This window comes from Macrobrachium rosenbergii, chromosome 42 (assembly GCF_040412425.1).
Source record: "Macrobrachium rosenbergii isolate ZJJX-2024 chromosome 42, ASM4041242v1, whole genome shotgun sequence".
NCBI lineage: Eukaryota > Metazoa > Arthropoda > Malacostraca > Decapoda > Palaemonidae > Macrobrachium > Macrobrachium rosenbergii.
The window spans coordinates 13,546,664-13,559,887 of NC_089782.1; the positions used below are offsets into that span (position 1 = coordinate 13,546,664).

A 13,224-nucleotide genomic window follows, 5' to 3' on the forward strand; every position below is an offset into this window, starting at 1 on the left:
GGGGGTACTAGGGTGGAGAAGATTCAGGAAAGGGGACACATTTTGAGTTAAGAGTCATTTGCCATAAGAACATATGGCCACAGTTTACGTTAATGAAGAGGTTTGAGTTGGCCATAGTTTGCACTGTATATAGAGGCACAAGTTAGGAAGTTTGAATGTATTCAAGAGGCCAGTGGAAGAGTTTGATTTCAGGAAAGGTACAATTGCTGATCATAGGGCCAAGTTTGAGATGAGAGTTTGATGCCCTGGGGGAAGAGTTTGAAGTATATCTTGAGGCCAATAGGAGTTTGAGTTCAAGTAAAATACAAAAAATGTACAAAATTCTAACAATACAAAATATGGGAAAGTGAATTAGTAGGAAAAATCATACAAAAGTTTCACAACAACACTTTATTGTTGCTGTCTTCCATTTTTCTAGCAAGAAAAACTGGGAAAATTTACTCGTCACCATCGTCGTCATCATCCTCGTCATTGTTGATCTGGAAGTAACGAAGCTCATATGTATCTTTCATAGTGGGTGGAGCAACCACTCTCAACCAATCTCGGAGGTTGTTCTTTTTGAGGTACTTCTTTGTAAGATACTTTAGGTACCTGGAAAAAACAAGCTAAATCAGCAGCAAATAACAACAGTTCTTATTCTCCACTGTTATTACATTCATCAGAAAGGTGAGTGGTTAAAATGTCAGCAGTGGTGCCTCAGGGAGGGAATTGCATCATTTGTAAATTAAAATATATGAGTATTTCCTCAAGTACACATCCTAAGTCATCAATATTTATATATATAAAAATTGTATGCCTCACCTTTTTGAAAACTGGACTTCAGCATTAACGGTGATTTTATTCTTATTTCTGTCAAGACTTAGTTTGTTTGACAGATTATTTTTCTTTCCATTAATCTTTATATGACCAAGCAAATAGGTTTCCTGTGAAAGAGTAAACAAATGAACTGTAGGTTAACCCCACAGTTACTGTTAGGACATAAAGCCTAACATGTAACTCAGTTACAGATTCCATTTAGTATATCACAAGACATGTGATAAGAATGACTTAACTTTGCTTAGGGAAGGTAACCCTAACAGTTAATCCACTCTTTTCTTTCATTACTTAAGGCACTGTAACTGGGTATTCAGCTAGGGAAGGTAACCCTAACTGTTTGATCAGCTAGGGAAGATAACCCTAACTGGATTTTGAGAAAACATTAATAAGGTAGAAGATACTGTATTATGTAATAGTTCAATATGAGCACACCAGGCAAAAACACTTAGATGGCTGTAACAAAAAGTCAATAAAGGCATGAAAGTTATTATTGCATGGCCAATTGCATTCTAAATATTTCATTAATGAATAAAAAATTAATGAAGCACGGTACTTCACAAAGTCGGCAGCATTCATAATTCCATCCTCCACTGGTTGTCTGCAGTCAGGGTGGAATTGGAAAGACGCCTTCTTGCGTTTTGTAATTCTGCCAGCCTTGTCGTCCTGAACACCTTTCAAAACTTGGCCTTTTGGGCCTTTACCACCAGCAGCACACTTGGTGTCCTTTGTGGCCGTCACACGTTTACCTCCTTTGCTGGCAGCCTTGCCCTTAGCTTTACTTGCCAATGTTCCTTTAGCTTTTGCTCCTGCTGTAGTTTTAGGTTTTGGGGCCTTTGGCTTTTCTACTTTGTCACCTTTCTCTACTGCAGGGCGTTTAGCTGGTTTTTCTGCTCCGGCTGGCTTCTCTGCTGCTGGGCGTTTCGCTGCCTTCTCTGCTGCTGGTGCTTTAGGGGTCTTCTCTGTTGCTGGTGCTTTGGTAGCCTTCTCTGGAGCCTTTTTTCCAGTTGCTGGGGCCTTAGCACCCTTGTCTGCGGGGGCTTTAGCCTTGTCACCAGCAGGAGCTTTAGCTGCTTTTGCAGCTCCTGCACCTTTGGAGGCATTGGCAGCTGCAGGAGCCTTTTTGCCCCCCTCAGCACCAGACTTTGCAGTCTTTGTAGTCTTTTTGGCTGGTTTACTCTGTAAAATAAAATTATCAAAATTATTTTGGCTGGTTTACTCTATAAAATAAAAATTAAAAATTATTCCAAATCCAGTATAACATGCTGAGTTGAATTCAATTCAGAACAGCCTAATGGATTACAAAATGTAGGCCAGAGGCCAATCACTGGGATCCCAAGAAGTCATCAGTGCTGAAAGACAAGTTGAGTAAAAAGGTTTTGAAGGTGTAACAAGGAGAGAACCTTGCAGATGCACTAGGAGAGCATGGAAAGTAAAATGAAGAAGGGTATATGAATGGACATATAGTAAAAGGAATTATAGCAGTTGCAGCTGGGGATGAAAAGGACACTGGAAAGCACATTGAAGTAATGACCACTGTGCACTGACCATACTATCCCCCCCATGGGGAAAAATAGTAAATAAAGCACATTAAATATTACACACTACACAGGTTACATTAACTAATTATTTTAGTCAATAATGTCTTATTTTTCTAGCAATCTGTCTACTTCTATCCAGGTTACTAAAGTGCAATAGCAGCAATTATGGTAATTTCTTTACATATTTTATTCACATTTCCCATTACACTTCACCTTTAACTGCATATTCATCAGATTATAAAAACTACTCTTAACATTAAAATGTACAGTACTGGAGTAATAAAACTACAGGCGGTCCCCAGTTATCGGCGGGGGTTCCATTCCTGACAGTGACGATAACTGAAAATCGGCAATAATAGCGCCTGTAAACGGGGATCAGCGCTGAAAATCCGGTTATCGTTGTCACTAGACAAGCGCCATAAAACTGGATCGCCGATAACCGGGGACTGCCTGTACTTTTCTAATATTATTATATACTCCTACATTAGATTCTTTCTGAAACCGAACTGTGACCTTGGTACAATAATTTCTTTTGGTAAATTAATTTCTTGATGTTTTGGTTCGCCTTTGCAACAGCATCTCCAAAATACAATAAGCTCGAATGATACCCAATACATGTACAGTTCATGTAACTCGAACATCTGTTCACGTCTGAGACCCATGAAGTTTAAACCCAATTGAAATTCATACTTCCTAAGAATGTTATTTGAATAAGTTATAAACAATAATGGGAAATATTAAAAGCTAAGGTTAAGCATACAACATCTTGATCCAGCCAAATCTACAGAACTGGCATTTGCCCTTTAAATGTTTCAATTAACCCTTTTAACACAGACTGGACATATTTTACGTCGACAAAAATTGTCTGTCCGGTGCAAGTGGACGTAAAATACGTCGACTACAAAGTTTTTTTAAATATTCGCGGAAAAATACTTGTAGGTCTCGTTTACGAAAAATTTTAAATTGCGCCTTGAGGGATGCTGGGAGTTCACGGATCAAGCTGTTTTGTTTACAAGCGTGACCCAGCTGCGCATGCGTGAATTTCTTTCTTACCCCAAGAGAAAGCATAAGCTAACTCTGCTGAAAATCTCAGAAATTCTTTAGTCACATTGTCATTATTTTTGCAGTTTTCTATTAGCCTTTATATAAAGTTTTATATATGAAAATGTGCGCAATTTCATGTAGAATACAACAAAAAATAACTCATGGTTGTAGCTTTTATCGATTTTGACATTTTCATATAAATCACGATAAGTGCCAAAATTTCAACCTTCGGTCAACTCTGACTACTGAAATGGTAAAAAAATGCAATTGTAAGCTGAAACTCTTACATTCTAGTAATATTCAATCTTTACCTTCATTTTGCAACAAACGAGAAAGTCTCTAGCACAATATTTCGATTTATGGTGAATTTTTGAAAACTTTTTCCTTACGTTCGCATGCGCTAACTGCTGAAAATCTCAGTAATTCTTTAGTCACTTTGTCGTAACTTTTGCACAGTTTTATATTAGCCATTACATAAAGTTTATATGAAAATGTGTGCAATTTCATGTAGAATACAACAAAAAATAACTCATGGTTGTAGCTTTTATCAGTTTTGAAATATTTTCACAAAAATTACGATAAGTGCCAAATTTTCAACCTTCGGTCAACTTTGACTCGACCGAAATGGTCGAAAAATGCAATTGTAAGCTAAAACTCTTACATTCTGGTAATATTCAATCATTTACCTTCATTTGGCAACAAACGGGAAGTCTCTAGCACAATATTTAGATTTATGGTGAATTTTTGAAAATAACTTTTTTTACGTCCACACATTACGAATTCATGCATCATTTTGTGATAATATTTTCTGTGTTGCTTTGATTGTTTTACAATTTGTTATATACAAAAATCATCGCAATTTAGTGTACAATACAATGAAAAAAAAAAAAAATAATGCATTAGCTTTAACCGTTTTGCTCACAGCACAATTTGTATACAATTACATATGAAGTTTTTTTTGCGCTGTCATATATTCCAATATTTATATGATATTTTTTCATTTCTGATGATTGCATACTAAACTTCAGGCAATGAGAAAAAAAGGAGCCAAAAAATGAACTCTTAATCTTAAAAACTGAGCGTGCTGTGATTAAAAAAAAAAAAAAACTTTCTTTCCGTTTCGGCGCTAACTCTCAAAATCAGTCGGCATATGGCAGACACTTTTGTAAATAGAGACTCGGCGTTTAAGGGCTAATATTCATACCATGGACCATATAACCATACCTTCCCACTTCAGGTTAAAGCACATTCACCACATCCACCAAATGGCAAAACAACACGCCACTGCATTTGATGTAAGGTGTTGTGCATTTCAATATGTAAATAAAGTAACAGCCAACAAGATACAGTTAACAGTTCACATCTAATGGATTGTGTATTAACCCTTAATGGATGGAAATCCTCATGAGTATATATGACTGGTTTTGGGTGATGGACAGGAATCCTCATATGAATATTAATATTGCAAGCAACACAGTTTGGCTATATCGAGCGGGAGAGTTTCCATCACTTCACTAGCCCACAAAATGACTGGTGGCAACTTTGGAACCAGCTCAGCCAGTGGGCATCTCAGGGAGATCAGTATTGTTCTTGATTTGACTGGGGGATGTCTTGCTCCTCTATTTCATATGTCTTATTTGCCTTATATTTTATGTTATGTCAATTATAATTGTAATTCTGCAAAATATTAGAAAAACCATGTATACCTCCAGAAAAGTTACTGCATCTCCTGATCTTGGTAAATTTATATAAATATTCTATAACTAATAATGTACTCAGAATTTGTTACTGATTTTAGTTACCTGTTATATTTTATGAGCTGTAATTATAATTTTACAAAATAATATAAATTAGAAAAAACATGTATACTTGGTAAAATTTGTTTTATAAGAGGCCCCACAAAGGGCTGTCAAGTCACTTTCAACTAATCGTGGAGGGTAGGGAAAAATTTTTTTAAATTTTTTCTTACACCATGTGCATTTGCATATCTAAAGTTTGACCGGTCTAGGGGTGTGCACAATACATAATTAGCCCATCCTTTAAGGGTTAAATATGAATAGCCCTTCTATTCCTAATACAGCATTTTCATTTTAAAACAAAATTACAAAATAGGTTGTAGTATAGAAAATGCAGCAACAAGCTCCATAAACAGAGTAAGCCTTACAACTGCAGCCAATGTGCTCAGTATAGGACCTATTTCTACCTAACCATTTTTCGTAACAGTATAGGACCTATTTCTACTTAAACATTTTTCTTAACAACGAAATTAATATACTGTATACATTTCTTGTATTGTCACTGTGGGCATGCTTAACATTCTACAGGCTCCCTAATATATATATATTTTTACAATGAAATACATTTCTTGTATATACAAATTTGTAGTATTTTTTTTATACTGCAGGGGAATAATAAATGAAATGAAGCTGCTGTTCGTATGTGACATTTGGGCTATGAATATTGTGCTATGCATAATATATGTATAAATTTTGTAGGTGGTTTTCAATCCCACCCTTTATTTTTTGGTTATAATAGTGCACAATGTTAAAGTCAAGAATAATGCATCTTGATTATTTGTTCAACTAGTGTTGATATGCATGGTACCCTCATGCCCAATCTGCCTTGTACCCACCTTTCCATACTCTATTCTAGAATAAATACTACTACTGAAGTGTAGGTATGTACGTCACGGTTTTCTGCACTGTACTGTCCAAATTTCCTAACCCTCGGCTTTCTACAATGTATTCCAAATATTACTATACTGAAGTGTATGCTTGTCACAACTTTCTGCATTGCACTCTGTCCACTTAGCTCCGAAGCCCCATTTGCCAACCACCCACTTTTCTGGAACGTATTCTAATTACTAATACAGTATTGTAACATGAGCATTTACATGTAAATGTTTTCCCTCATTTTCTCAAAAACCCTATAAAACCAGCATAATGTTCCAGTTGCCCTACCTCATCTACAGCCATATGCAAGTTATCCTGTTAATAACCATGATTTCCATTACTACACTATATAAACATATCAAAATGTTTAGTACAATGGGAATGGTGAAACCTTAGTTAAAGCATCCATTTCTTTTATCTACTACTATTGTTCAAAGGCATACCTTGGTACTACAACTGCTATTTCTATTCTGGTCCAGACTAGGTATATCATCAAATTCCTTATATCAAATCCTTCTTCCAAAGTTATAATTTTCATAAGACTTGTATTTGAAAATCGAAAATCCTAAATCCCAAGTTTCACTATTTTGGTAGTAAAACTGCAGCAGTTTTTTGGTAGAGCCACAGGCAAGTTGCACACACTATGTCAAATGCCAGCACAAAAGAAGATCAAAGACATTTCTGGGCAAATGCTGTGTGGGGGGCCAAGCATGGGTAGCATACAATGAAGCCAATTTACTTCAGGATGAAATGCTGTGTTGGGGCCAGGCTAAGCATGGGAAGAATACAATGAAGAGGCCAATTTACTTCAGGGTGGAGGATGGTGAGACACTTTCTAAGGAGGGTACAATGCAGAATGATGGGACTACGGTAATACTTTACAACAGTTGCACAGCCTATATCTCAGTAAACAGCCCGTTACATGCAAAAAAGAAAACTTACTCTCCATCCTAAAATACACCTGGCAAAACATACCATACCAAAATACAATAATTTCATAATCACACAATTTTGTTATAAAATAGGCTTTTTTCAAAGTCCCCAGTAGTTGTTACTGGTGACACGCAAGGGCACTCTCCACTTGTTCTTCCGGTCACCTCAGTACAATGTTCTGGTCAGGGGCATTTCGAAGGCTTAGTCAAAGACTTGTACGCATGCGCAGACCAGGTTTGGGCTACTGCACAGGCATTTTTTTTTTCCTTCTTCCTAGACCTACCGTGTTATCTGATTTATATTTGATCCAGCCCAACCAATCACAGGGCTAGATCATAGGGTTAGGATTGTACCCACTAGGGCTTGGTTTGTCGACCTTGCTCTGAATTCGGCCATTTGATTTCCGCCTGCTGACGAAATGGATCTTTGCTTCAGTTGTGAATTGACTATAGTTGATATTTCCAGTATATCTAGGGATCGGAAGTTGCCTCTTGAATTTCTTTGCACAGCAGTCTTAAATTTAACATATAAATACCTAGTTGCCTTATTGTTGTTAAATTAGCTGACAATTCCGTTGAGATAAAGTCTTCAAGAATTCAGCTGGTCAACGAGCACGTTGTCACCTTATCAAGGCTGACTGGAACTGTTCAAGAACATGCAGTGCAGCATCGAGGTTCCCCCCCCCCAACTTTAGCCAGTGTACTCAAGAGGTTGCATGTGTCGCCAGTGTATGTTAATGCACCATAAATGACTGGTACAACTTCTGCCAGGAAGTTGTACTACACACTAAGTACCAGCAACCAAATAGGTGGCCCCAGAACAATTGTCGACATATAGACGAAGCCTTTGGCAAAAGAAAATACAACAAAGGGAGGTATACTGAAGGAGTGTAGGTGTTGGGGGTGGGTTCAAATGAGAGAGAGAAAGAGAGAGAGAGAGAGAGAGAGAGAATGTTAGTGGTTGTTGGGCAGTATATTCCCTATTGCAACTGTAAGGCTACATGCATGAAACTGTGAACCACTCACGAAACTTTGTGGATCCAGCTGTGGCATCAACCCAGAACATCGAACGTTGCAGGAGGGACTCTCAGGCTGATGTACCAAAATACGGTACAAGGGAAGAAGCCTTCGACAGATACCTGCCCATCACCTCTTATGATGAAAATACCCAGTAGCTGTGTACGAAGCCCAGTTTTGTGTTCATGCATACTGTTGCCACACACTACCCACCTCCAGTTTCCCAAGTATTACACAAATTTGAACCCTCTCAATAACAAGTTAGGTTCACTGATGTCTATGTCAGGTACGGTAAATGGTCCCTAGGCAATGATTACGTAAGTGTTCTTGTTGGCAAGCAGAAGACAGGGCCGCTCAACCCTGTCCAAATGTCCACGTGTTAGGCCTATGGGTTTTTTTTTTTTTTTAATTATACATGTAAGAAGTCGAGGTCAATCATGTCCGAACGTACAGTTAACCCATAAGTTTGAAGTAACCAGTTGAATGGAACCTAGTATGCAGATTGTTAGTTTAATCTTTCAGTAAATATTTCTTAGAGGTACATTAGGCTAGCCTAACCGATGTGTCCAAAACTAACCCATAAAGTAGTTATTGTATGTAGAGTGGCGTGTCAGTCACTCGGTACAGAGTAGCCTAACATATTTCCCCCTTATCAGATTATTTAGCCTTTTGTATGCAGTGGTGGATCAGTCTGTCAATAATGAAGATTGTTTCTTATGTAGGGAAGTAGCCAGAGTGAGAGGTCAGTCACTCAGTAATACAGAATATTTAGTACAGCTATGGAGTAGCCTAATCGATGTCCCCCCCCCCTTATAGTAAGATGTGTTCCTCATGGGACGGGTGGGTATTGTTCTAGTCCCGCGTTCAATTCTCCAACCAGCCAATGAAGAATGAGGAATTCTAGTGATAGAAATTAATTTCTCGTTATAATGTGGTTCGGATTCCACAATAAGGTGTAGATCCCGTTGCTAGGTAACCAATTGATTCTTAAGTCATGCAAAATAAATCTAACCCTTCAGGCCAGCCCTAGGAGAGCTGTTAATCAGCTCAGTGGTCTGGTAAAACTAAGGTGTATTTTGTTTTTATTCATTTATTGCATGTTCATTAAAACTACACCAAAAACATTTTTTGTGCATTTTCTAGTGCAAAATAGGCTGCGCAACTGTTGTTTAGAAGGGACTACCTCAGAACAAGGTAAGTCCATTGTCTCTGGCATCTGGTGGGAAGTGGGTGCTTGGCCAGGTCAGGGCACACCACCCTAAATGAGGTGACAAGGGTAAGGTTTGGTTAGGTCAGGACCTGCATTCTAGGTTAGGTTAGGTTTGTTCATGTCTACGGAACCTGTTCCGTCGTTCTACATTTGTCCCGGCTGCAGGCTATTGGATGATGATGGGAGTATTCAGCATTGGAACTACCCATAGGCCAATCCATTCATACTAGATTTCCTGATTCCATTTTCGGGGTAGTTGCAGAATAATGGGGCTACCTCCAAATGGAAGGCAAGTCCATTGTCTCCGATGTTAGTGTTACTTGGGTGGGGGTCCAGAGGGGCAAAGCCCTCTCCCCCTTGGCCAAGTTATGACAGCACCTTAAGTTAGGTTAGGACAGGTTCCACAGACATAAACCTAACCTTTCCTAGAATGCCCGGCCCTGACCTAACCACACCTTGCCTTCCTAACCTTAATTAAGGCGCCAAGCCATAACCTGTCTCCCAAACACAAGTAAACTAAACACAGAAAGGACATGAGTCCCATATCTCAAAAAGTTGAAAGCTCTGTAAATTTATCAAAGGCCCCTGGGAAAGCTAGCCCTTTCAAAAAAATTTTTTATAGATGCTGACAAACAAATAAGTCATATTGGAAGTTGAATAAATTAGATCCTATTGAATTCCTTAGGGGTGTTGCTCATAATTACGGAATGAAAAAGTAATTTCTAAGATAGATTGGCAATTTTATAACTTATAACAGTCATTTGAACTGGTAATTCTCATCAAAATGTCGAAGAAACAATGTGAGCAATGGATACTTTTATTTTTGGGCAATTAAATGTTTTCCTGTTATTTTGGAGATGTTGCTTTATTCCAAAATTTAAAAGTTACTCGCCAGTTGAATTTTGTTGGCAAAAGTAGAGGTTGAAAACTAAACTGTAATGATCTTAAAGAATAAAAAAGTGCTGAATTAGCTAAACGTTGTGGTTAATGAAATGTTTGACTGGCATTCCGTTTAGCCTAAAGACTTGCCTATCATGCCCCTTCTTATAGCTAAGGAACAGCAAAATTGTAAACAAGTATACTAACCCTGACTCAGGGCACGTTAGCTTGGTATTTTTAGGGTGTTTACTGGTTAGAAATTTTGGGAGACACTGGAGTAAGCAATGGAGGATATTAGGGTGGGGCAACATTTACCAGAAATGTTGGCTTAACTTTCTATCACCCTAGTCTTTTTATCAGGTTATGTTAGTGTAGTCTTCTGAGGTCACAGTTTAGTTACAGCCTGCTTCCTAACAAAATATTACTTTTAATTTATTGTACTTAAAACCAGCAATTTGTAAAATCCAACAATTTGTGGCTTTGAAAAATTGCTATGAGATGCATTCCTAAAGTTTAGGTGGGGTTGCTGTGGTGTAGGTTCCAACATGGAAACTGGCGGTTAAATCGATATACAAACAAGACAAACTTTGCTTTGTTAAGTGCCAGGTCCTGACCATTAACCAGATGATGAACCAACCTAACCTAACATAGCAGTTCTTCCTGATGAACTAACAGCCTTGTTTCAACCAGCTGAATAGGCATGGAAACAAAAGGATGAACCCATTTTTGTCAAGATATGGAACCTTTATGAACCAACTCTAAACTACCCAAATTGTCAATTGCCATAGTGTAGCTCACCGCAGACAGCCTGCTTAGAATTACTCAATTACTTCCCCGACATTCAATTGGCCACGCTGAATCAGCTACACAAAATGGGATATGCCGAAACGTACCAAACCCTGGCCATCATCATCCAATAGCCTACAGCCCAAATGATCATTCCTTGCCAAGTTTTTTTTTGTTTAACACAACCTTTAACAAGGATGCAACCCAACCTATCCTAGAGCCACATGCCCCAACGTGAGGGCTTTGGCCACTTGGAGACACTTGACATCATGACTAAGCTGGCAGAACAAAGTGCACAACCGTTCTCCATGATTACCTAGATTTGGCCTACGCTTCTATAGATGTGATCATACACGACACACATTGTTTATGTCATGGGTCATGAATAACTTGGGAGGGGGTGTTGTTTGGACATAGGTCTAGCATCTGAAGTCAGGTTAGGTCATGGATATTCCCTTAATCTTCATTCACCCCCAGAAAGTTTACCTCCATTAGCCTACTTTAGCAATCAGTGTCAGGTCAAAACCAACAATGAATAGGTAAAAATGTCGGAGTAATTCTAAAGTTTAGGTGGCTGTCTGCGGTGAGTTAGAAACTGTGGCAACAAACAAGCGTTTTCTATGTTATTTTAGGTTTACAAGAATTTAAAGTCTAACATTTTGTCGGCCGGCTGTAAAACAGCGGGCAGGTGTAATTGACCTTGAAAGACCAAATTGTCAACTCAGTGTAGCTCAACGCGGACAGCCTGTCTAGAATTACGGCATTCCCCGACAAGCCCCCACCTCCTGAATCAGCTACACAAACGGGGATAAAATTGTAACCATCAAAATCATCATCCAAGGCCTACAGTTAGGTTGGTATTTTTAGGGGTTTTTTTGTTTAACACAATTTTAACAAGGATGCAATTAGCTATGGAGGTGGGGGCTTGTGAGGGCTTTGGAACTTGGAGACACTTAAACATCACACCACTGTTAGGTAATACAAGTCGTAGTAGTCTTCAAGGGTCAATGACAGCTTATTGTTTACAGCCGGCATGACAAAATTTTTGTTTTAAATTCTTCTAAAGGAAGTAAAATAACATAGGAAAATGTCATTGCCAGAAAGTTTAGTCCATTAGCTCACTCACCGCGGACAGCAAACTTACAATTACCAATTTCGCCAGCAAATAGGCCCAAAGTTGACAGCACAATGGCAACCCCCTAGGCTATAGCCTCAGAAGTTTTAGCTACTTAGGTTGGCGTCAAATGCAAATCAGGTTCAAGTTTCAAGTAAAATTGAAATGTTGAAATATGCATATAAATTCTAACAGTGATTCCAAGACCGTCCCCGCTAAATGATCCAGTCCATAACCTTCCACACCACCCTAGGCTATAATATAAGGGGGTCGGTGGTGGCATGAATTACCTATAACAAAAATCCTGAAAGAATTTACAAAGGCGACAATCTTCTTTTAAAAAGACTGGTTAACAACTGGCCAATTAATAACCAGCAGAGGTGTTTGATCACATACTGCAGTACGTCCTTGCTCCCCTCCTAATTGTGGACACCAACCACTCTCGAGAATATACGAATCGCCGTTGTTCTAAGACGGTTTGAGCTTTGTAGATTGCAAATAAATAGTGGGTACATAATACGGTATAAAATAAAATAGACTATTTCACTATTCTTTGTATGATGATGATGATTCAAACGGATATAAATACCCTATGGGGTACACACCATCACAACACGCCAAGTTAATCATACGTAAATATCAGAATTATACTATTCGTAGCAACAAAATGTGGTTTCCTGTCACCATCACAATTAAAAGCAACAAAAATCACTACTTAAACCTAAACCAATCCTCTAAAATTCAGGATATGTAATAGAACACGGAGACCGTACCTGCGTCATGGTTGTGGCAACCGCTTTCAAGAGCAAAAGAAAGGGAGCCAACGAACCAGATACTTACACAGAATACGGTACCTCACAGAGCTAGTGTTGTGTATTTCAATTTGAAGTACCGTTTCTCTCAAGTTCTTTAATTGTATATTAACGAATACATTGTTTATTTAACATAATTATTCGTCATATTTTCTTATTTTTTAAAGTGTTTATGTTGCCTAAATATGAAAAATTACTTATTAATTTCGATTACAATGAGAATCAAATGATATTCAAAAAGGTAGAATATTTCCAAGATTTGATGCCAGGTACTTAGGTTCAGGGTCATCTAAAGACACAGACACTGAGATACAATGCCCAGACTTTATATCTGCGAGATAAAGTTATAATTTTAATGCATACACCCAAATAATAATAATAATAATAATAATAATAATAATATT

General features: G+C 38.1%; 1 protein-coding gene across 1 annotated transcript; it reads right to left on the reverse strand.

Moving 5' to 3' along the window:
* Nucleotides 1–375: 375 nt before the first annotated feature.
* LOC136827947 (large ribosomal subunit protein eL22-like) lies at nt 376–12,874 on the reverse strand. The gene is made up of 4 exons (XM_067085501.1): nt 12,782–12,874; nt 1,375–1,992; nt 802–923; nt 376–591 (listed from the first exon to the last, which is right to left on the reverse strand). Exons 1-4 carry the CDS (start codon nt 12,788–12,790, stop codon nt 438–440), a joined length of 903 nt encoding a protein of 300 aa, XP_066941602.1. The 5' UTR covers nt 12,791–12,874; the 3' UTR covers nt 376–437.
* Nucleotides 12,875–13,224: the final 350 nt, after the last annotated feature.